The sequence below is a fragment of the Macaca nemestrina genome, chromosome 16 (genome assembly GCF_043159975.1).
Source record: "Macaca nemestrina isolate mMacNem1 chromosome 16, mMacNem.hap1, whole genome shotgun sequence".
Classification (NCBI taxonomy): Eukaryota; Metazoa; Chordata; class Mammalia; order Primates; family Cercopithecidae; genus Macaca; species Macaca nemestrina.
Window position 1 is genome coordinate 81142068 of NC_092140.1, and position 25718 is coordinate 81167785.

The 25718-nt window shown below is 44.9% G+C and overlaps 1 protein-coding gene and 1 long non-coding RNA gene across 3 annotated transcripts in view; one reads left to right on the top strand and one right to left on the bottom strand.

Annotated features, from left to right (window-relative positions):
- LOC105490663 (siah E3 ubiquitin protein ligase family member 3) overlaps positions 1-9794 on the top strand; it is a 77261-nt gene extending 67467 nt beyond the window's left edge. The window contains exon 2 of the mRNA XM_011756510.2: positions 144-9794. Coding sequence (XP_011754812.1) covers positions 144-818 — 675 coding nt within the window. The 3' untranslated portion in view covers positions 819-9794. The remainder of the gene's footprint in view (positions 1-143) is intronic.
- Positions 1-25718, bottom strand: part of LOC105490662 (uncharacterized) — a 69328-nt gene that overhangs the window by 9818 nt on the left and 33792 nt on the right. For both annotated transcript variants that reach the window (XR_011614814.1, XR_011614815.1), the window contains exon 4: positions 387-518. This is a non-coding gene — a long non-coding RNA (uncharacterized lncRNA). The remainder of the gene's footprint in view (positions 1-386; positions 519-25718) is intronic.

The following is a 25718-nucleotide window of genomic DNA, read 5'->3' on the forward strand; positions in this document are numbered from 1 at the left end:
TTTTGTTGTTGTTGTTGTTTAAGAAATGAATCTTTCTCAGCCTGCACTGGAGGATCTGCTTTTAACACTTTGAACATCGGGGAGTGGCGGCCAGGGAGAAATGGGCCTCACCCCGGCACTGACGTTCTTCTCTTTCCTTACAGTATGTGTCCAGTCGGCGCGCCGTCACTCAGAACGCTCCAGAGCAAGGCAGCTTCCACCCTCACCATCTCTCCCACCACCACTGCCACCACCGCCACCACCACCACCTCCGCCACCACGCCCACCCCCACCACCTTCACCACCAGGAGATGGGGCTGCACGCCGCCCCGGTGACGCCCTGCCTGTGCATGTGTCCCTTGTTCTCCTGCCAGTGGGAAGGCCACCTGGAGGTGGTGGTGCCGCACCTGCGGCAGATCCATAGTGTTGACATCCTCCAGGGAGCTGAGATCGTCTTCCTGGCCACGGACATGCACCTCCCCGCGCCGGCTGATTGGATAATCATGCACTCCTGCCTCGGCCACCACTTTCTGTTAGTGCTGAGGAAACAGGAGAGGCATGAAGGTCACCCCCAGTTCTTTGCCACCATGATGCTGATTGGAACCCCCACCCAGGCCGACTGCTTCACCTATCGCCTGGAGCTCAACAGAAACCATCGGCGCCTCAAGTGGGAGGCCACCCCCCGGTCTGTCCTTGAGTGCGTGGACTCAGTGATTACGGACGGGGACTGCCTCGTCCTCAACACCTCGCTGGCACAGCTCTTCTCTGACAATGGCAGCCTTGCCATTGGGATTGCCATCACCGCGACAGAGGTCCGACCCTCAGAAGCTGAAATGTGAGGCCAGGAGCCACGGATGCTCCCCACACAGCCTCCCTAGGAAACACTCGGACCTCCCAATGCCAGGACTCCAGACTCCTTTTTATTCTTCTCCTTCCTTTCTTTTCTATTTTATTTTACTTTATTTTATTTTATTTTATTTTATTTTATTTTGTCTCAGGTACTTTGTGGGATTTAGTTTTTGTCTGCCATGGGCATTATATTATGTAAACATCCTGTAATTTAAGATCTTGGTGTGACGTTTGTCCTGTCTTGTTGGTGTTGTTTTATGGAACGTTTGTAAGATTTAATCAGAATAGTTTTTTCCTGTCACCTCCAATTCCTTTCTCCGCTGCATTCGAAAGGATCAAAACACCATCAAGCAGACTGTTGGGGTTGAAAGGAGGCTTAGTGTGAGAATCATTTCTTGTTTCTCTTTTCAGTCTATTTCAGAGCAAGCTAAATCTGAACCTGTGCGTTCAGCAGGTTGGGGAATGGGCCCAGCTCAGAGATGGATCACATTTCAGACCAACCAGACATGACTCTGACACCTTCCCAGGAATCTCAAGGTCAAAGCTGAGCTACCCGGGCACGAGGAGATCGTGTCTCCACCGCAGGGCTGGATACTGGCTTAGAGGTGTCATTGTGTGCTGAGTGCTCAGGTTGATGCTGGGGTTCAGGAGAGTGGTCAGAGGCCCACCTTCCTGTGACGGGCTCTTGTCACCTTGTTCCCAGGCTGTGCCATCTTCTCCTGCTCTGGAATCAAAGTCCTCAGATTTTTGGTGCTTTCTTAAAAATCCCTTTGCCCTCTGTTGAGCAAGTAGTAGAAAAGAATAGGCAAGAGGGGGTGGGGATGAAAAGTAACAGGAAAAAGAGAATATAAAATTAATCTCCCATCTCTGAGAGGGCACTCCCTCCTCAGAGGGTTTTATTATCACGTTATAAAATCCATCAGTTCCTCCCTAGGGTGCAGTTCTTTCATATCATGCAAAAAGCAGAACCAGGACTCAGCCTCAAATGCAAAGAACTCAGAGGGCGGCACCCAGGATCTCTGACCTGGCAGGCTGGCCATCACTTACAAACCTGAGAGGCTCTCTTCCCTTTCCTCACTTTCTAAAATGCTCCTACCGTCCCATTCAGCACACAGATGTGACCACGGCTCAAGTCTGTATTCAGCACCTGTTGCAGTGTGAATGACACAGTGTCGGAGATCCATATTGCCTCTGCGCAGGCTGCTTTCTCTTATTTGGTTGTCAGAACAAGTCATCAACATCTTCTTGTAGAAGTCTCTCGTGTATTTGAAGAAAGTCAGCATATTTAGTCAACTTTGTCTTTTCTAAGTTGGACACCTTTAAGCCTTCCCAGTAGGACCTCTTCTAGCTCCTTTTTATCGCATTTGTCCCTCCCCTCTGGCTGCTCTCCAGACACTGCAGAAGCCAGGCACCCATCCCCAGCACATCCTCATGACAGCCCAGTGGAGCTCTGGCCAACCAGACATTACTCTCCATGCCCTGTTCCTGCACCTCACCCCCTCAGCTGGGTCCTGGCGGGCCTCCAAGTGACTACTTAAGTTTCAGGCAGATTGCCCTGGCTGGCCATCTACAATCTTTTCTCCACCAAAAATAATTGATCCTGAAACAGAACACCCTTCCCCCAACAACTGGGTTAATGGCAGCCACTTTTGCTGCCAACTTACACCCCACGGCCCAGAAGGGTGGTGCCAGTCAATAGGAGATTTAATAACAGAGGCTGCTCTGGTCACACAGTAATCGCTGGGCCCCTGGGGCCGAGACTGCATTCCATCAGAGCCCTGAGAGGGGCAAAAAACATCGCCACAGATGGAGGCGCATGTCAGATGCTGCAGTCGCAAGGAAAGGATTGGGGCCTGCTCGTTCTCTGAGCACTCAGATGCTCTGCCAGGGCACCAGCCACTCCCCCCCAATCACACAGATGCTCAAGGATACCTGCGGCTGGTCCGTCTGCGCGTGGAGAGACTGGCTGTCTTCCTTCTCACTGCATCCCCAATCCCCTTCCCAGAACCTAAGACCCCCTTGGCTGTAAGTCTGATGCCTTTAGAAGCCACTGGTCCTCTCCTGGTTTTTGAGACTCAACCACTTTGAAAGCATTTGTGTAGCATCACAGGTGCTCCAGATCAACAAACAAAACCTCACCAAGCATATAACTAACATTCACAGGGCCTTAGGGCTCCGGCAGACATCACCTTTGCCTTCCGGTTGTGCCAAGTTACCTGAGCCACACTGGGAATGACTTCAGGTTATTTTCACTGCACACAAGACTGTATTATGAATAAGTGATCCCAGATGGGAACTCTTATGTTGGTTCCTAGAAACCTTTAGGACAAAGCATGGGAAATGTATTATTCTCTTCCAGCTATGGTGCTCCCCCAAAGGCCTTTCCATGTCCATATGTGAAGAATTGGAGAAGAAGGAGCAAACTAGCAACCAAGAATCGGGAATAGAAAATGGTAACAGCAGTTTGTATTTGAGCTTCATAGTTTCTGAACGGTTCTTTCATTTGAGTCTCAGGTTAATCCTCATTAGCATCCTCAATATACCAACAGAATAGAGGTTCTAAGACATGAAGTGATCTTTTCAAGGTCACACATCAAGTGGTTAGACCACAACCAAAACCCAGATCAACTGACTGCACACTTGGTGTTCTTAAAGCTTACTTCAAGACTGACCCGAAATATTCAGCAGTCTTGCCAGCTCACCAGTGGACTGAGGACCTGAGAATCAACTGAGTCTTGGTCCTGGGATGGTTGAGGGAGCAGGGAGAGAAAGACTGGAGTGGATTTGCTTTTAGAAGCATCTCTGCTTTAAGAACTAGGCCAGGCATGGTGGCTCACATTCATAATCCCAGCACTTTGGGAGGCCAAGGCAGGAGGATTGTTTGAGCTCAGGAGTTTGAGACCAGCCTGGGCAACATAGCGAGTCTTCATTTCTACAAAAAATAAAAAAATCAGCTGGGCATGGTGACACAAGCCTGTAGTCTTAACTACTCTGGAGGCCAAGGCAGGGGGATGGCTTGAGCCCAGGAGGTTGAGGACACAGTGAGCTGTGACTGCACCACTTGTAACTCCAGCCTGGGCAATACAGTGAGACCCTATCTCTTTAGAAAAAAAAAAAGCACTAGTCCACCTGGAAGCAGGGGGCCCAGGAAGTGGGTGGGCTGCATATGGAGGTTTCAGTGTGCCAAGCCCTTTCTGAATCCCTTTGCCCACACCCAGGTTTCTCATCTTAGAGTCCCAGGAGTCCCTGCACAGAACCCTGGGATCTGGTTGCCTCATTCACACCAAGGTGCTAGAGTTAATGACTCACTCTCTAAGGAGTAATTACCTTTTAAAAGAAGGCCTAGAGAGACAGCAGCACTTAACAGTTACGAGTATCTGAACTTCAGGCATCTGCCAGAGGTTTTTTCAGGAGGTGTGGAGAGAGGAGCATTCCTCCCCTTGAGGCTGAGCCTACATACATGGTTGATGCCGAAATGGAGGTCAGGCCACATGAAGATTGTCTTTAACAATCAGTATCTGCATGAATCTGTACCTGGTGTACCCCATCACTAGCTGTGGCTACTCTGGACATTTTAGGACTAGATCAGCATAGTAATCATAATAGTACTCATGGCTACCACTTATTGAGGCTTTTCTATATGATCCAGTAGGCTACGTACTTTGAATATAGTAGCTCATGTAATCCCCATAACAACCTTAGCAAGCAGGTGCTCTTTATGTACTCATGTTACGGGTGGGAAACGTAAGCTAAGAGAATTTAGCCAACTTGCTTAAGGTCACCCAGCTAGCAAATGGCAGAGCTGGGCCTGGGACCGGGCACATATGGCTTCTGACCAACAGCAACCATGTCATTTCTATAAACATATGGACCCAAGGCTCAGATGGACCGAGTCATAAAGTGTGAATGGCATAGAGGCCTTTTAGTGCTTTCATACTCGATATGGCCTTTCAGCTCTCCTTTTTCTCCTTCTTTTTTCAGCCCAAGACCTAGTGGAGTACTAGAGTTGGCTTGCATTCTGGTTGTTAATCTTTCAGGAATTTTGTAAGCTGATTGTTATTTAAGTACAGTCAGTATTAAAAATGATATACATTTACAATTAAATAAATTATATTTAAAGCAAAGGTTGAAAGTACTTAAAACTGATCACTTCCTAATTATTTCACTACTCTTTTTATCCTCTATGCTCCGGGGGTTATTTACATCTATCACATCTGCATGATGAACATACGATATAATAATATGCTGCACTGCATCTTCCAGCTCCACATTGAGTGACGTCATGGTGATTGCTTGAAATTAGCCATGGTGGAAGTATTCACACCATGGAAATTAGCAAATGCAACTAGATAGGGATTTTTCTCCCTAGAAAGCCAGCTGTTAAGCACTTAACAGTACAATCATCCCTCAATATCCTTGGGGGATTGGTTCCAGGAATCTCGTGGACACCAAAATCTGAAGATGCTCAAGTCCCTTATATAAAACAGCATAGTATTTGCATATAACCTACGCAATCCTCCCATATACTTTAAATCACCTCTAGAGTACTTACAATACCTAATACAATGTCAATACCTAAGTGTATTGACTTAGGTGTACTGTAAGTGCTGTAAGGTGTACTGTAAGTACACCTCTAGAGTACTTACAATACCTAATACTATGTCAATAGTTTTCATACTGCATTATTTCTTATTGTTGTATTATTTCTTTTTATTTTCCTGAATATTTTTGATTCACAGTTGGTGGAATCCACAGGTGTGGAACCTGTGGACACAGAGGGCTGACTTAATACCACTGCCTAGATGTTACTGATGAGCACAGCCGGGTGGGAGAGGGGACTTTGGAAGGAGAAGCAAGGCCCTGGAAGGCCATACTGACAAGGGCATAAATGATAGCCAAGTCAGCGGAACAGCAAATTGTTGGGAAAACACAAACTCTTCTGGAGAAGGGACTCTGAGGCTTAAGCAGCTTCAAGAGCATTTTCTGCCAAAGAGCACCCTCTGCTCTCCCGCCGGAAACTTCCCTATTGCTGTTAGTGTGGAAAGTTCTATTTGGTGGTTTTCACGGAAAAATTGGGCTCTGCAAACTCAGCCTATTGGCTATCCCAATCCAAAAAGCAAAACCAGCTCTATAAAGCTCAGATTTCCTATTATTTGTTCTTACAGGTCACCCTCCCTACTTCTTTCTTACATGCTGGCCAAAACCTAATCTAAAGAAATGTTTTACTTTGAAGTTAGAAATTGGAAATATCCACCATTCAAGAGACACAGCAAGCAGTGGTGTCAAACACCACATAAGATACATTACCACAAAAGTGGGACCCCCGTAAAGCATGACACTGAGGGACGGAAAACGTAATGAGCCAAGGAACGTCACATGAAGAACAGGGCCCAGGGCCTTACTTTCCTACTTGGCTACTTCACTTTATTGCAACCCAGTGAGGACCCTGTTCACAATCCATAGCCTACCCAGACCAATACTCTTTCTAAATCCAGGGCACAGTTTCCACCAGGATAAGAGTCACTGGAAACTCCCAGCTAAGTCCCTTGAAGCAGGCAGAATCTTCAAGGTCAATAGTGCATCAGTTACTCTGATCCCAGTGGTTTCAGTGGAAGAGATGGAGAAGTGAGGGCTGCTAAGTTCCTACGTGGATGCATTTCTAAGGGAAAGGGGAAGAGATCGTGGGTGGGACCCCAAAGAGTTAGACTTTGATTTTCAGCTGCAAATAGCATCATTAGTGGCATCTCCTAGTCAGATTGTTAAATTTCAGAATTTTTTTTTTATGAAGAAATCATAAGATTTTCTTCAAGAGTTGGTGAGTTCCCCATTGCGTTCACCTGGAAAATAGTCAGCTGAAGAAAACCTTCACTGAAAGGAGATCCAAGAGATCGAGTGTAGGCAAACATTAATTTCCCCCCAAATCAGGTCATCACATGAACTACCCACCTGGGTTAGAATTAGTCTTTTCCAATATTTTCTGAAAGTATTTCACCTTGGCCGCTATACTATAAATACTCCTCAACCTTTTTCAATCTTTTCTTTTAGGGTATTGAGATAAGAAAGAGAAAGGAAACTGAGAAGCATTTTACTTGCCCTGAATTAGTGTAGATATAATTTTCTAGGCTTTCTTATAATGTTAAAGACAATAATTTGAACAAACTCGAACTGCTACTTCATCTCTGCCCTGTCTCTCATAGAAAATGTCATTAAATTGCATTGGATATTGTTTCCTTTGACCCTTTGGAGTTGTTTCTGTGACGGGTTTCTTTTCCTTCCACAAGCTGCTGTGCAGCATGAAGGAATAGAAATGAAATGCTACGAGGGAAAGCGCAATTATCAGGAAGTTGCCAGCTGCCACATTTGACTTGTGCTTCATTATCTTCCTCCCCTGTTCTTTTCTGCCTCCATTTTAAAGTCATAATTGAATGTAAGGAAGAAAGTGCTACCAGAGGTGAATTGAAGCCCTGGCAACTAACCTGCCCCCGGAACTATTCCAGCATATGGCACTGCCCTGAGTGGAGACACCAAAGCCTCTTGCTGGATTGTAAAGAAAGAGACAGGGCTTCCCTCCCACTCCAAGCACCCCAGGGTCCCTTATCTTTGCTCTTCCCTGCCTCTGCCTGACAAGGCTGCCCCTGAAATTTACTTCTGGGCCTATCAGATCAGTTGTCAAGGCAGCCTTCATGGTTTAATTCTTTAATTTCAGGCCACTGTTAGTTACTGGCAAGATCAGGATTGAGCAGAGTTCTAATCCTATTGCCTGTCAATTCACTTTAACCTCAATCTTCTTCCCTGCCTCCTTACTCCCAAGACCTGTTTCCTGCTCTCACAAAGGCTTATAGCAAATGCCTTGAATTGATCTGAGTGATCAAAAATGACTGCATGGCCAGCATTAATATTCATGAGGCAGCATACTATTCAGGCCAAGTCCTTTCTTGGGGCCATTCTGCACCCCTATAGTGTCTTAGATATTCACCTCTTCCCTCAAAATACCCTCAAAGACCTGCACCATGATTGCTGAGTGCTGGAGAGAGAGATTTCCCTGAAAGAAGGGAGAAAGTGGCCCTCCTGAAACTAAGCAGGGGAAGAGAAACCCAGCCCAACCCCAACCCTGGGATCCAGGGTTTTGGTTCTCGAATGTCAGTGTGCTTGAGAATTACTTGGAGAACTCGATTTCTGAGCCCCAGAACTAGAGATTCTGATTCAGGAGGTCCAAGTGGAGGCCAGCATTCTGATTTTTAATAGCCTCCCTTGAGAGATTCTGCTGGGGGTATTTGGATGAACGTTAGGTTCTTAAATTTAGAGCCAGGCGTCTGGTGAGACAAGCGTCCACAAGGATCAAAGAAGTAGGTAAAGTCACCTGAAGAAGAGAGCTGGTGCTTCTGCAAGAGAGAGGAAGGCAGGAAAGTGACTGGAAATGGCCACAGTTGCATTCTGATGGAGAAGCAAGAAAATCTTAAATAGAGTCCAGAGAAGATAGCAGAGTAGTATTAGGTAGGAGGTCCCTGTCACCTGGTGCTAGAGGGAACACTAGACTTCTGTCATTTGGATATAGGAGGGGAAGGCGGAAGGGACAGAGGAGCAAGGGGAGGTCGTCCTGGCAGATCCAGACACAGGACCTCATCAGTGTGACAGATGTACTGGAGCTGGCTGTGAGGCCAATGTGGTGCAGTCCCACTGCTGAGTGTCACACAGTCACAGTCCCCACAACTTGGTGCTGATGAGGTGGCTGTGTAAATCTTCCCGTGAGCACAAAAGGGGCTCATTCGATAAATCCCTGCCTGGTTGGGATGGTAATTCATATTTAAATCTCTGCCCCCAGCCTTGACAGGGAGTTACCTAGCAAATCCCTGGGGAGGCATTTATTCATCCTGCAAATCTCCCCTGGCTGCCTGAGCAGGGGGCCACCATTTCAGGGCCCTCCGAGGGGAGTGGGAATTTTCAGACCTCTTTCTCTGGCAGCTCAGAGCTAAGCCCCACGTAAGCCTTGCCTACAGGGTGAGGGAGAAGGAAATCCCTGAACTAGTTCCTTATTAGCCTAGAGGTAGACAAGATAGACTCTGTGCACGCTCTGCAAGGGGGCCAATGGGAAAAGCGTATATTAAGTATCAAAGTTGGGGGCTTTGATTACCACCCATTTAGGAAGTAATTGAATCTTCCATTCTCTCTGCCTCTTCCTTGATTCCAAATCAACTTCCATTAGTACACAGGAGGTAGACATTTCTTGATTTTTAGATCTGACTTTGCAAACAACTCTGGGAATTACAGATTTAAAAAATGAAACACAAACAGAAAAGCAATCACCCCAAAACACTGAAATGCTTCCAGGCCATTCCAAGGTGAGCTCACCATCCACCTCACGGTCCTACAAACAGTGACAAAATCTAGGCCAATCAGCAAAACTCAAGGAAGCTCTCCTGAAAGGCTGTGCGTATTTCCTAAACATCCAGCTCTGCACCTTCACCAACCAGGAAAGGTGCTCTATTGAAAAAAAAGAATAAAAAACCCATGACCATGGCCAGGCGCAGTGGCTCACACCTGTAATCTCAGCCCTTTGGGAAGCCGAAGCCGACAGATAACCTGAGGTCAGGAGTTCAAGACCAGCCTGGCCAATTTGGTGAAACCCCGTCTCTACTAAAAATACAAAAATTAGCTGGGCATGGAGGCTAAGGCAGGAGAATCGCTTGACCCTTAGAGGCAGACGTTGCTGTCAGCCAAGATCGCGCCACTGCACTCCAGCCTGGGTGACAGGGCGAGACTCCATCTCAAAACAAACAAAAAACCCATGATCACAGGAGAGAGTTTAGAGAAGTGGCCAGATCTGAGGATGAGGCACAGTTGAGGAATGGGCTCTAGAGGAAAGAGGGCAGAGAATAAGCTTCCATGGTAAAATACAGGACACCTAGTTAAATTTAAATTTTAGATAAACAATGATAACAAAACTTAGTATAAATATAGCCCATTAAATATTTGGGACATATTTATACTAAAAAAGCATTCAATATTTATCTGAAATTCAGATTTAACTGGACGTCCTCTATTTTTATTTGTGGAATGTGGCCAACCTAGGAGAACAATGTCCACAAAATGCATTGGTTTCATTGTGGGCACAAGTGGCTATCTGAAGCAAGCAGCAAAAGGGAGAGTTCCCCCTGCTTGCCAACTCTGCCCCTAACCTGGGGAGCTAAGTGTGTGGCCAATTACCTCTAGCCACAAGACTGAAATGCTATAAGCCTGTTTTCTGTGTGATCACTGGTGAGGTGGAACTTGACTCTGAATCTTAACAAGGCCAGGATAGGTTTAGATCCCAGAGTTTCGGATAACACGGACACTTGTGCAGAGGGAAGCCATGGCAATTTAGAAAGTAGTTCCAAGTCTTCGTGCACCATTAAGAAGAGAATTTCAGGACAGGATGTATCCTTGAGCAACAAAACATTACTGAACGCCTACTGGATGTTGGGCTTGCTGGAGGATCCAAAGAAAAGAGAAGATTGGTCCCTTCCCTAAAGGAGCTTCTCAGTGCACTTGAGGAGACAAAACAAATGCATTTATACCTGCATCAAGCAACTATCAAGTGGTCCATCAGTTCCTGAGCAGCAGCCGAGTAGCAATAGTTGGGCTGGTTTGCACACTTCCATAGATTAGGCCAGTAAGCAGAAAATGAGCACAAATGTATTTAAACAGCTTATTGATTTAGCAACAGAAACATTTTGGTGCAGGTTCGCACCAACAAGACAACACAACAAGGTCTGGGTGCTGCCTGCACATGCAGTGGATGGGCATTACAGACAGCACAAAAATCCTGAGACTACAAAAGAAACCCTGATATTATATGGAGCTGCAAGCAAGCCTGCATCTTATCCTGTGGAGAAAGAAACTATTTTTATTACCCTGGAATATAAGCAAATCTCTCTGAGGAGGGAATACTTCTATCTTTACTATTCTCAGATAAATAAATTTGCTCCACAGTGAATCACTGTTTCCATGCTTATACAAACATTCCTGAAAAGATAGCTCTGGAGCAATTGATTGCTCATGTCTAGACATGTAGAAACATGAGATTCACAGACAATTGTCTCCCAACAGCAACACACAGCCTTATATAATGAAGAATTAATGAAATGATTAAGATTTTAACTGATATGGTTTGAGACGGAGCTTGATGGCAGCTATTACAGTTAAAGAATGCTTTATCAAGAAAGAACTTGAGGTTGTCCCTGAAGACCTTGTAAATAATGTCCAATATTACCAGCCTATTTTATCCACTAAAACAGGGGTCAGCAACTGTTTTCTGTAAAGGGCCAGATAATAAATATTTTAGGTTTTGCAGACTATATAGCCTCTATCACAACTATTCAACTCTGCTATTATAGTGTGAAAGCAGCCATAGACAATATGTAAATGAATGAAGGTGGCTGTGTTCCAATAAATATTTACAAAAACAGGCATAGTCTGGATTTGTCCCATGGGCTATGGTTTGTCAACTCTGTGTTAGAACTTACAGCAATTAACGTTCAAACAGATGCAACAGGATAATCAATTGTAGGAAATGGTAGAAGGAATTTATTTAAGGGGACGTTTGGATAGCAAGGCCCTGAATAACAAAAAAAGTAATAGAGAAAATACCTTCATGAGGTTATTCCTAGGGTTCTTTTTCACTCTGAAATTCCCTAAAGGTTTAAGGATTGGGTGAAGTAACTACAAATTATAAAGGCATTCTGGGCTTTTTCCCAAATATAAGAATAAAGTCAGAGTACTGTGGAAACTTAATCTATGTATTTGTATTCAAGATTCTACAAGAGTAGAGCAGGCTACAGAATCTTACTCATATGGTAGCACGTAGGTTCCCTGAAATCAATGATAAAAGAGGCTTTGAGTCTGATGGCCCAGGACCTGTCCCTAACATCCAGATGAAGTTATCATAGCAACGAGGAGGAAGGCATCATAGCAACGAGGAGGAAGGCATTGCTGGGGAATCCTGCAAGTAAATTTCCTGAGACAGAAGACAGTCAAAATGTCAGGGCTCTGTCTCGGGAAATCCAATTCATGATAAGAGATAAACACTTTGGAATATGATACTATGTGGTGAGATGACAGGCATGGAGATGTCCTCTTTTAAAAGAAAAGTTTATGACTTACAGTTTCCAAGAGGAAGGGGCATGTCACACCATGTGGGGCCACACAGGGAAGAACGAGGCCAATCAGGAAGCAGAAGGATGAGGAAAAAGCATGGGCGAAACCTTTACTGTTGTTTTCACAGAAGGCATGGGTGAAAGAGTTAGCAGCCGGGCAGGCTGAGGATTGGATAGTTTCAATAACTTTGGCAGGCTCTAAGCTATGGGGTGAGCTCTATTTTTCTGGTTCCTGGCCCTGAGGCGATTTAGGGCAGGGGGACAGCCTGCAGGAGCAGATAAAGTAAAGATGGTGAGGGTGTGAACTCAGAATTGGTTGGTTTGCATACTAAATACATGCTCTCAGGTAAACTGTTTGCTCACTCTAGCAATCAGCTAACCCTGGGATGGGCAGTATGCCCTCTAGGTCTGCAAGGCCCCAAGATGTCAAAGCCTCATAAAATATGGAAAATAAAATAAATGATTAATATACCCAACCCCTCAAAAATTTTGTTCTAAGAATGTGGACAAAAGAAGCAATATCCCAAAAGAGCTTAATCTCTTGGAGGTCTTGTGGGCTGAAAGAACTGTGATCTTTGTAGAAATCTCTTCCTTCACACTCACGTGGAAATAGAGGCCCAAACTAAGGCAGTAGGAGCAAAAAAAGAACTTAAAGAAAGAAAGCAGCCTTTCAAGAGGACAGCAGTTCATAAGGCAATGATGGTAAGCATATGTGAATGGTGCCTCTGGATTGTACAGTGCACTACCTGCACAACTGTGTACAGTAGTCCTGAGTCTGAGTGCCCAGGACACACAAGAAAGGGAGGTTATATCAGTCAAGGTTTTTAGTTACAAACAACAAAATCTACTTTAGCTAGTTCAATCAGAAAATATTAGGTCATTTATAGCATTGGGGCTCAGAAAACAGTACCCCAATATATGGTGCTCTGACATGCCAAGCACTCGGAATTAAAGAAAATTGGAAGGTCTTAGAAGCTGCTTCAGAATTAGTCTCTTATCTTGTTTTTCCCCCAAGGGTAGGGAAGGGATCTCTCTCTCTCTCTCTCTGTCTTTCTCTGAAGTTTTGTTATTTGACTGAGGGAAGTTTTTCCAAAAGAAATACAATTGTCTTTAATCCCTGCCTGAAATCTTATTAACCAGGGAGAATTAATCACCAAAGATGAAAACAAAGGTCATCACCACACCCCTGCCCAGACAGACTTTTAATCTATTCTTGTGAGGGATAGTACCTGAGAGATTTTATCTTCATTGTAAGACAACCTTTGTTCCCAGTGCAGTTCTGCCCCTCACCTTCCCACAACTTGTCACCACCTCCCCACTAGCCCAGAAGAACTTTGTCCCAGGCTATTATTTGTTTTTCAGGCCTATCTTATCCCCCGGAGACTATTCACTCTTCCTCTAAAATTGCCTACACTCCCCACTTCCCTCTCCCCTAGGAAGCAGGCATGTAAGCTTTAATCTGGCCCTTCTTTGAGTTTCATATTTTGTGTGACTCCCATGTGTTTGCATATTAATAAACTTGTATGCTTTTTCTCCTGTTAATCTGCCTATTGTCAGTTTATGTCAACAGACTCAATTATCCAACCTTCAGAGGATGGAGAGAAAGTTCCCTTTGCTGTGACCACAGAAAGGCTAGAGAGTGACAGCCAGGGGCAAAGCAGCCAGAGGAAACACCCAGCTATAGCACAGAGCTATTCTAGCAGAAATGCCACTGCTGCTGCTTTCTGCTGCTTGGCACCTTGATGCGAGAGACTGAACTCTAGGGGCAGAAACTCTACCCCAGCTGCCCCAGAAGAACCAGCTACGCCTGCCAGAAGATTAAGTCTCTAAATCATATGAGGATTCTTAAATGCCAGGGAAACTGGGGAATATGGATGTCAGCCTTTAGGCATTCTAGCTCAGGCAGGCAAATTAAAAGGGCACTGGAACCTGGGTTAAGTGAGCCAATTATGCTATCTGCCACAGTAAAATATTAGAAACTTGGAGTTTCAGGAATAAAACTGGGGATTAGAGGCAACTACCACTGGGAGTTTTACCTGAGTACTTGACTGTCCTCATGCCAGCATGAGCTGGGGAACAAAGGCTGAAGCACCTGAAGTAAGAAGCACCTGAACTCTTTAAATAGACAGCATTTTGCCCATAGACACATTCCCGAAACAATGAACTAAATCACATGCTAAGTGCCACATATAATATTTATCACTTTAAGAATCCCATTGTGAATTCTTTTGCAAAGTGAATAACCATTCTCCTATATTTCTTTCCTGTGAAACTGGATTTAATATATTGAACTTTCTTAAATCAAGGTATACTGTCCCACTGGAGCCTTTTAAAAGAACAGAACATCAAAAATCTCATGAAAGGAGGCTATAAAAAGTCACAGTTTTGACATAACAGGCATCACATAACTGCACATGGAAACTGACAACTGTCGATGCCATTGTTCAATTTCCAGCCTTCCAAATTAAGAGCTGGAACTCATCTGTTTGAACATAGAAGGAGAGAGCTGCGTGATCCTCATACCTGGCCATGCCTGCAGAGTAGCTAAAGCCCTCAAAGGATCAACTCAAATGTAGATCATGGGCCCCACATTCACATGTGTACTATAAATACTCACCATGGTGCCACTGGTTGGGAGGAATGGGTAATCAATGCACTTATAAAAAGCAGCAGGCAGATGGTAATTAACACCTCACACCTTCCTTCCCCAACATGCAAATTGTTACAGTGGCAGCAGCACAGAGAGGGGTGTTGGGCTTCATGGCCAAGCTTTTGCTCTTATTTATTACCTTAAATTTTTTTTTTTTTTTGCCCAGAGAGCTGGAGGCCAAAGCAGCACATTATGAAAGATTTCTCTGCCTGCTCACTCAAATCTCAGCTCATAATGGAAGTTGGTTCTCGTTAATAGATTCATGTACTCCTTCCCCAGTGCCTTGTCAAATAATAGCACAGTCAAAGCCATAGCAGAGTCCACACTCGCACATCTCATAAGCCCAACAGGAGGAGGGGGCTTGTTTATTGCACTGTCTGGAGCAGAATCAAATTATTTATGGACCATTTAGATGCAAATGTATCACTCATTTAGCAAACATGCTGCATATGCAGACAATTTAGCCAAACAATGGATCTATAAGGACATCCCCGCTAATCTCTGAGTATCAACTGTGCCTTTTCAAAGGGGATTTGGATTTTCTGTGAAGTGATCAAACTTGACAAGTAATTTCTACCTAACGTTTAGGCTAGCCTCTTCTCTCTTCACCATCTGCAGGTGAAAAATCCTATTTTCTGCTAGTGACGAGGTAATGCAAAAGGCTACCGATGCAGGTTAAGGAAGAGAAAGAGATTTCGTGCCCACAACTATGTTGCCACAGAAAATAAAACCATTCTGAAGGATCTATTCTGTTTGGTTGCTTTGAAATTACAAAACATTTTCATTCAACACACGCCCCAACCCCCAACCCATTTATGCTTCCTGAGCTATTGCAGGAGAGGAAGCTGTGAATAAATCTAAGCCATCTTTGCACAAAGAGAGTGATCTTGCACACCCACTCAGAAGAACGTCTGAGTCTCTGCCTGGGAATTATAAAAAAGCCTCGACTGCTCCAGCAACTCTCGGGATCAATGAAAACCATATTAGGGAAAGAGACACCAAATTTGAAAACTCCACTAGTCCTGGAGTTTATTATCAAAATGTCAGCCTCATTCAGTTGTGCTAAACAATTTGGTGAATAGGAGAAAGGTAACATAATAAGCACAGCAAGTCAGGGAGGTAAAATGGGATTAGGTGAATTTTTCTGCTGCGGGCTGGGAAAGAGGGGCAGAGGGGCTGTGCCGCCTGAATGAGGTCTGGGGATCAGGCTCTAAATATTTTAATTTCACAACTAAAACCTACATGCATTGCTGCCTGGTGCCCATGAGTAATCTTTTTAAAAAATCACATTGTCCTTTTCCCATGTCTAAATGGAGAAATGGTAACCTGTGATTTGTCCGTCACCTCCTCAAGGAGATTTAGCCCAACAGAAAACTCCAATTGTTACCAGGGGGTCCTTGCTCCCAGAGCTCCCAAGATGGCGGCTGCTGCTTCCAAGATGGTGGCAAGCCTCGTGTTCTCTGACTTGGGGTTCTTGGCCTCACATATTCCAAGGAATGGAATCTTGGGCCATGCAGTGAGTGTTATAGCTCTATTAGAAGCCATGGGTCACAGGAAAGAACCATGGAACCCAGTGACCAGTGTTCAGCTCGATTAGGATGAACCCAGGCACTTAGCTGTGCAGGAACAATGGCAAGCCTTTACCCCCATCGGGAGCGGCAATGGGCACCTCACTGGATCAGGAGCACAGCGGACACCCTGCCGGATCTGGAGGGATGGAAGTCAGAGGCAGGTCTGCGACCGCTGCAAACAGCAGTGGTGGACGGCAAGTGAAAGCTCAGTTCCAGCCATAACAAGCATGGACCAGAAGAGTGCAGTTGCAAGATTTAATAGAGTGAAAACAGAGCTCCCATACAAAGGGAGGGGACCCAAAGGGGTTGCCGGCACTTTGGGTTTATATCCTGATAGAATGCCTGGGTGTAAATCCCGATCATTGTCCGTCCCGCTGTGCTCTCAGGCAATAGATGATTGGCTATTTCTTTATCTCCTGTTTTTCACTAATTAGCATTTTAGTGAGCTCTCTTTACTATCTGATTGGCGGGTATGAGCTAAGTTGCAAACTCCATGTTTAAAGGTGGAAGTGGTCACCTTCCCAGCTAGGCTTAGGAATTCTTAGTCGGCCTAGGAAATCCAGCTAGTCCTGGCTATTGCAATGACCACAGGTGATCCTTTGGCCTGGTCATTGGAAAACAATAATCACATTTCCAACACATTCTCTAAGTTACCTCTTGTTTTACTGAAAGGCCAACCCAACGCGTGGATTCAACTGACAAGTGACAAAGTGCCCGTGGCGTGATCCAGGAGCGCTTGGCTAGGTGCCTCTTAAACTTCCTAAGAAAACAACGACAAAACCTTCATATGGTTTTCTATTAATTCAACAGATTTTGTAACTAGAACTCATGTCAAATGCATTGTAATTCATCCGCATCTACCCTACTCTATATCCCCATTAGTCTCCCTCCCCCTGCCCCCACCACACACACACACACAGTACCCACACTCATTTTCTACTCTCCAGTCCTTACAAGGAAATCTAAGGAAATCCAGAGCCTGAGGAAATCCAGAGCCTGATGGTAGTTAAAGCGGTGAAAATAGATTTTACTGAAGAACAATTACAGTAGAAGAAAAAAGACCTCAGTATAGAACTGGTCTCAATTCTGAATACAGCCATGGCACGTGGGAATTTACAGCCAAGGAGCAGAGTGGGGAGGGGGGTGGTAGATAGAAAATTACTAAGAGGAGACAGCAAGGCAGGGGAATTCTTGCCAAACTGACCTAACAGGGGCCAGGCGCCGTGGCTCGCTCCTGTAATCCCAGCACTTTGGGAGGTCAAGGCAGGTGGATCATTTGGGACCAGGAATTTGAGACCAGCCTGGGCAAAATGGCAAAACCATGTCTCTACAAAAATTCACAACTTAGCCAGTTGTGGTGGTGTGTGCCTGGAGTCCTAGCTGCTTGGGGGGCTGATGTGAGAGGAAGGATCATTTGAGCCTGGGAGGTGGAGGCTGCAGTGAGCAGTGATTGGACCACTGTATTCCAGCCTGGGTGACAGAGCAAGATCTTATCTCAAAAGATAAATAAACTGACCTAACAGGATTCTTGCTCAAGGCAGGCCAGGTGGATCAGGTGCATCCCTAGGGGATGAGGAATTTGACCAGATATTGAGGGTGATCAAATATCAAGGGTGAAGAGTTCTTCCTAAACTGACTTAGGAGGATTCTTGCTAAAACTGGGTGATGCAGGCCCCACAAGGACAGTCACTGAAGCCTGCAGTTGAAGCCTTGTTGAGACAAGACCTTAGAGAGCCTAACACAGGTTAGGTCAAGGAGGAAGTCTGTTTGTTGCAAAACTGGTTTTACAATCCTGGTTGTAAAAACCTGCTGCTTGTACTTCATTAATGTCAGGTTTTCTCTTTGTGTGTTCTAGCTTCATTCTTCACAACTCCACTTTCTCAGCTTTTTCAAAGTCCTGAGCTACCATATTTCTTTGTTGTTAAATGTCAGTGGACTCATCTCAGTCTTCATTTTCCTCAAGCTCTCTGCCACATTGGATGCTGTGGGAGCTCATGGGTTTCCAGGAAGTTCCTGAGCGCTACACAGAGAGACCCACTGGGCAGCTTGAACCCAATAACCTGAACCAACGTTTACCTGCATGCTCTCACTGGCATTAGGGCCTCCCCACCTAACCCTCCACTCTCGAGCTCCCTGCTCTGGGGAGGCCACGCTTTCCTCTCTGCATCTTAAACCCCTCCTGCTTTCTCACCTCGCCTTCAGGGCACCTGGTGTCCCCTTCATTCTCTCCGTCTTTGCTTCTCCACATTTCAGACTTGTCAACATTTCAGAAAAACCACATCGTACATGGTGATGTCTCTCAAGGTATTTGAAATGCCACATAAAATATCCTACATTATATCACGTTGTATTTGCAGTTGTCACCCTTATGATGATTTTAGTGTGGGTGAAAATATCTGACTACTTCACATTGAAATGCATACTTTGTTATTGTAAATAGCTTTCTTTCTGCTTCTTCTGTATATTGCACTTATAATTTCTGAATATTACACTTATAATTTCTGAAATTATTAAGAGTAGGTTCATTATACTATTTGTAAAATTTATTTCAGATGGGTTGATAATACTGCTCTCTTTTATACCTTGTGCTAATCTTTCTTTTCCAGACCCACTCCTCCTTTCTAAAATCTTGCCTAGATTCCAAAATTATTATTTGCCAGCCCCCACCCTAATCCTTACATTTCCAAATTCTTGCCTCTTCAATTCTCCCTTTGCACTGCCGGAAAGATTATCATTATGTAGCACATATCAGACCATGTCACTCTCTCCTATGAAGTCCACCATGGATCCCTAGTGCCTCCTGCGGGGATTTTAACTCTCGAGCCTGGCATGTAAAGCCATTGCCATGGGGCCTCTGCTACTTCTCAAGCTGCATCCCCCCAGGTGTCCACTCCACATCCTATGCTTCTATGGGAGACTGGAATATGCCATCCCAAAATATGAAGGATTGTTGAGCTGAAGGCAATTAAGAAGAAAATGTAGGAAAGCTCTCTGCCCTTCCTCTATTTGCCTAAAAGCAGAACATAGATTTTCGAAGACAAAAGCTAACTCCCTCCAACCCCACCAGGGAGAATAAACATTAACCACTAAAAACGACTTTGTACCCTGAGTAGAAAAAACAAGCTCTGTTTCTCCCACTATATTCTCACTAGATGAGTGACTTCTGACACTAGATAAGTGGGGATTTCTACCCACACACCAAGTAAACAATCAATTTTGCGCAGGCTGCAGCTGGGTATCCTCTAATTCACTTCAACTCTGACACTATCTACCTAGAGATAGTATCACATCACACTGGTTGAGGACTCAGTCCCACAAGACATCCGCCCACTTCCATTGCTGACTGCAAGCACCAGGTTGTTTTGACTGTGCTTCTGAGCAACCAGCTATAAATTGGGGATCCTAAGACCCCCACCCTCTGTTTGATGAATTTGCTAGAGCAGCTCACAGAAATCAAGGAGAGTTACATTTACTGGTTGATCATAGAAAAAGGACTCAGATGAAGAGATGGATGTGTAAGATGAGGTATGGGGGAAGCTCCAGGCGTGCCACCCTTCAGGAACCTCTGGAAGTTCACTGAACCCAGTCTTTTTGGGTTTTGACAGGAGCTTCATTATGTAGGTATGATTGATTGCATCATTGGCCATTGGTAGTCAACTTAACCTTCAGCCCTTGTTCCCTCCTTAGAGGTTGAGAGTGGGGCTGAAGGTTCCAACCATCTCATCCTCCCTTTGTCTTTCCAGTGACCAGCCAACAGTCAGTTCATTAGCGTACTTTGGAGATTCCAAGGGTTTTAGAAGTTGTATGACAGGGCAAGACCAAATATGTATTTCACAGTATCATAGACCCTTATCAGCCCAGAGATGGTACCAGAGAAATTTACATTCACAAGCTTTCCCAACTAGTTTTTCCCACATTTATTTGCCTTCCCACAATTTACTGCCCCTAGAGACTCAAAATTCTTTTCCTTCGTCTTGTCACTTCTCTAAAAATGTACTGTTCTTGGTTGAAGATGCTATATAAGCTGGGATTCTCACCTTTTTGAGAATTGCTCATCTCTGGATGTCTCCCATATATATATGGGATATGTATGTTAATACGCTCCTTTTTTTCTCTTACCGATCTGTCTGTTGTTATAATTTCCATTCCAACTAATAAGTTGAGACAGCTGAAGAAAAAATTATTTTCCATCCCCCACGCTTCAGTAACTGGGATTTACTCCTCTAGACCCTTGTGTAAACTGTTCCCTCTGCTGGAACTCTCTTACCCTCCTATCATGACAGCATGAGCCCACAAAGCTCAGTACAAGGGTCACCCCTCAGTGAAACCTTTCCTGCCCCAGGTTCCATTTCCCCCATTTATCCTGGACACTTTATTTGAACTCCATGAGAGAGAGCGTCCACTTATTCCTCCCAGTACCAGATTTGTTGTTTCCACACCTCTCCCTAACTAAGGTGCCAGTCTCTTGAGCCAAGACAGTCTCATTCATCTTCATAACCCCCTCAGTATCTAGCACTTTGACATAGTGGGGCCTCAAGAAATGCTTACTGAGTTGAGTTAAAATGGCAAATCCTGCTAGAGTTAAAGTTGTCAGAATCAAAATGGAGTCACCAATGTTAAGAAAACCTTGACATATAGACTCCAGGAAGGCCGTGAAGAGCAGGTTCTCATGCTTATATGCCTGATGACAAAAGAGACTACAAGAACCACAACCTTGAACGAAGGCCATCTCAACCTTACACACAAAAAATAATACTTCTGCAAGGACATCTGCCCAGCAACTGCCTGTCCAACCTTGAGCTGGCATCATCCTTATTATTGATCTTTGTAGCCAAGGATAATTATTTCAAAACAATTACAGAATCCTCCTTATTCATTCCTCTAAAAACCCTTGTTTTCCTTTACCTCCCTGAATACGCATATAGTTAACTGTGCATGCATATTCCCATCGCAATGCTGTATTCCAAAATAAATATCATTTTCTTTTAGAAAGCCTCTCTGTGTTTGTTATTTAAGTTGACAAGCTCAAAGTATTTCTGGAGAAATATGGGTCTGGTGAGACTGAGGAAAGGAAGACAGAGTTGCTGTCTCCATAGCCCTATCAATGGAGCTAAATTCAGGGCTCCCCCAGGAAAAGTCTCAGACATTTCCCTCCTAGTATTTTAATTAAGAGCACACATCAATAAAACAATGAGAAATAAATGCAGCACTTTTTTTTAATGCCACACAGTGATGCTGACTCAGCTCCTAGAGCTGTGCTTCAAAGTACCTCTTCTCTGCCCACCACCATGAGTTCAGCCCCAGAGGTTCCTGCCAGTGGTACTACTGGGGTGAGACTCTACTGCCAATGTTCTTTCGCTTAGAGTGGATTCACACCACTCATTCAGCAGTGGGCCTGGGGCCAGGACGCCCATGGGGGTCATCATCCCTGCAGGTACCGGTCATGCACAAGGGACTGCGGTGCCCAGCACTCAGCACTGCCCTTCACCTCTTTGCAGCCTCCATAGTCATCTGACCCTGTCTGGACTCTGCCCAGTTCATGCCCCCAGTCTACTTTCCCTTCTGTCTCTGCCAGCTCTACCCATGTGACCCACTCTGACTCTACTTTCTACATTATTCTCATTTCACCCACCTTCCCTTACTCTCTGTTCTCCTGCAACTCTGACCGAGATGGTCATTCATGCCCTGGAATTCATTCATGCCCAGGGTAAATTCATGCCCTGGAATTTACTCTGTGTCCTATTTCTTCAGTGTCTGCATGTTGTCTCCTCTGCTTGCAATGCTCTTCCTCCTGCCAATTCCACCTCCGTTTTTCTGGATAACTTCTACTCCTCCTTCATGCCTCAAGGAGACCTTTCCTGACACCTTGAAGTCTAAAGTGTGCACTGGGTTAAATCCTTCTGGTTTGAGCTCCCCGAATCCTGTCACCCTGTAACACTCATCACTCTTATAGAAGCTTGTGTTTTGTTTTTTTGTTTGTTTGTTTGAACCTACCATAACTTAATTGGGGATTGACTTGGCTACAATTATTACAAAACAAACAGACTACAGGCAATTGTGATCCACTAGGAAGAGGTAACACATATCCACAGCATGTGTCACTCATGAATGAGTGACATTATGTTCCTGAAAAAAAGAGCTGCACCATGTGATGGTAAACATTTTATTGTCAGTCAAATCATATGGGTTGGTTTTACTTGATTTTAGTCATTTTTCTTCACTCTATAGCAGAAAGGCCAGAAATTTTACTTTCTGTTTACTTTACTTTACTTTCTGTTTACCTTTGCATTTTTGCTAGTTTTACGTTTGTTTTCTCATATCTGTATCTGTTCACCAGGTCCCCATGGCCCAACACAGGGTCTGGCACACAAAAGAAAATCAGTAACTATTTGCTGAATTGAAATGAGTTGCCTGACTGGGTTGGTCTGCATATTTCATGTGAATGTCAGACCACATGCCAGAAGTTGTTCCCCAAGTGTTACGGGAACAGCCCTGAACAAAGCAGGCAGAATTCCTGCTGTCAAGGGTCTTCTGTTCCAATGGGAGGAGACAGATTTTAAAAAGACATAAAGAGATGACAAAAGAATATAATTACGTCCAGTAGTGATATGTTTTGAAAAAAGTTAAAATCCTCCCCTTCTACATTGACCTGTTAAGCTTGCCAAAATTACATAAGCTCCAACTCCCTTGAAGCCCATGATAACCCAATACCTGGACAAAATTAGAATGATGTTAATGAGAAAGAAGCAAGACCCATGGCTTTTGGGTTAACAGCCAGGGCATCTGCCACCCTCCCTCATGCTGGATCCATCACTCCTACCACCTCTGTGTCTACTCCACAGCTCCAGTTCAGGCTCTCTTCAGTTTCAGTTATTGGCAAATGTCTCCCTCTCCATTTGTGAACAAGAAGGCAGGGACCACCACTTCTTCAACCCTGCACACAGCCCAGCATACAGTAGGAGCTCAAAAAACATTCACTACTTTCAATGAAGTTGAACTTTAACTTATGTACAGAGAAATAGAGCCAACAGCAACTTGAGTTTTGCAAACTCTGAAATAATCATTCTACATGAGTCACCTCTTGGTCTTTCTGATAGTATCCACTGGGTCCCTGTTGACAGATTTGGGGATTGGCTGATGTGACATTGGTCAAAGACCCTGTTCTGTTGTCACTCAGCTCTCCCAGCAGTTTGGTTCACCGAGCTTCCTCTCTATGCCTAGCCCCAGACCTCCCATCACTTATGTCAATAACAGCTTCCTCTGGGGCTCACCAGAAACAAGCCCCTACTCATGTGGAAGTTGGCAAATACAGTTCCACAAAAGTTCTCACTGTCCCTGTCCAAGTCAGAGCCAAGCCCAATGGACTGGGGACATCCAGAATGTGAGGCGAGGCAGGAGTGTCTTGAGAGCCTGGATTGGAAGGTGAGTAACTTTTCAAAAGGGTGGCATTGAATTGCCCATTCCTCTGTCCCATGGGGGTGTCAGAGGGAGAGTGAGAGGAAAAAGAGTGCTAGCTGGTGTCACCGAAGGGAAGGGGCAGCGCGTAAAGAGAGGCGAGATGGTGGCACCAAGGGAAGGAGCAGCGCAACGAGAGAGGTGAGATGGTGGCACCAAGGGAAGGGCAACACAACGAAAGAGGCGAGATGGTGGCACCAAGGGAAGGGGCAGCACAACGAGAGAGGCAAGATGGTGGCACCAAGGGAAGGGGCAGTGCAATGAGAGAGGCAAGATGGTGGCACCAAGGGAAGGAGCAGTGCAACAAGAGAGGCGAGGGAGGTGTTGAACTTGGGAGGGGAGACAAGGAGAGAATCAGGACAGATCAGTGCTTCTCATGCTGTAAGGGTGCCCCAAACCACCTGGAGAGCTTGTTTCTGTTTTATTTTATTGATTTATTTTTAGAGATAGGATCTCCCGCTGTCATCCAGGCTGGAGTACAGTGTTGCAATCATAACTCACTGTGGCTTGAACTGCTAGTCTCAAGCGAACCTCTTACCTTAGCCTCCCATCTAGGTAGGGCTACAGGTGTGCAACACTAGGCCCAGCTAATTTTTTATATATATATATATTTATATATATATTTATATATATATATATTTATATATATTTATATATATATATTTATATATATTTATATATATATTTATATATATTTATATATATATATATATATATATATAGAGAGAGAGAGAGAGAGAGAGAGAGAGAGAGAGAGAGAGAACCTCTCTATGTTGCCCAGGCTGGTCTTGAACTCCTGGCCTCAAGTGATCCTCCTGCTCGGCCTCCCAAAGTGCTGAAATTATAGGCATGAGCCACTGCGACCGACTGGAATCTTGTTAAAATGCAGATTCTGATTCTATAGGGCTGGGTAGAATCTCAGATTCTGCATTTCTGACAAGCTCCCAGGTAATATTCATGCTGTTGGGCCTCAGATCACACACTGTATAATAAAGAACGAAATGATTTTTAAGGCCCTTTCTGTTCTGGGGTTGAGTCTGATTCTCTGAAGGGTCACCTACTCTGCCCCATTTATCAAGTGATCTGAAAGGCTACCAGTTTTAAGTGGGTTCCAGAACAGGAGAAGGCTCTAGAAGTCCAGGCTGCTGTGCAAGCTGCTTTGCCACTTAGGGCATATGACCCAGCAGATCCAATGGTGCTTGAGTGTCAGTGGCAGATAGGGATGCTGTTTGGAGGCTTTGGCAGGCCCTCATAGGTGAATCATGCAGAAGCCTCTAGGATTTTGGAGCAAGGCCCTGCCATCTTCTGCAGATAACTACTCTCCTTTTGAGAGATAGCTCTTGTCCTGTTACTGGGCTTTGGTGGAAACTGAATGTTTGACTATGGATCATCAAGTCCCCATGCGACCTGAACTGCCCGTCATGAACTGGGCGCTTTCTGACCCACCTAGCCATAAAGTGGGTTGTGCACAGCAGTATTCCATCATCAAATGGAAGTAGTATATGTGTGATCGGGCTTGAGCAAGTCCTGAAGGCACAAGTGAGTTACATGAGGAAGTGGCTCAAATGTCCATGGTCTTCACTCCTGCCACCCTGCCTTCTCTCCCCCAGCCTGCACCTATGGCCTCAAGGGGGGAGTTCCCTATGATAAGTTGACAGAGGAAGAGAAGACTAGGGCCTAGTTCACAGATGTTTCTGCACATTATGCAGGCACCACCCAAAAGTGGACAGCTGCAGCACTATAGTCCCTTTCTAGGACATTTCTAAAGGACAGCGGTGATGTGAAATCTTCCCAGTGGGCAGAACTTTGAGCAGTGCACCTAGTTGTGCACTTTGCATGGAATGAGAAATGGCTAGATGAGCGATTATATACTGATTCATGAGCTGTAGCCAATAGTTTGGCTGGATGGTCAGGGAGTTGGAAGAAACATGATTGGAAAATCGGTGACAAAGGAATTTGGGGAAGAGGTATGTGGATGGACCTCTCTGAGTGGTCAAAAACTATAAAGATATTTGCATCCCATGTGAGTGCTCACCAACAGGTGACCTCAGCAGAGGAGGATTTTAATAACCAAGTGGATAG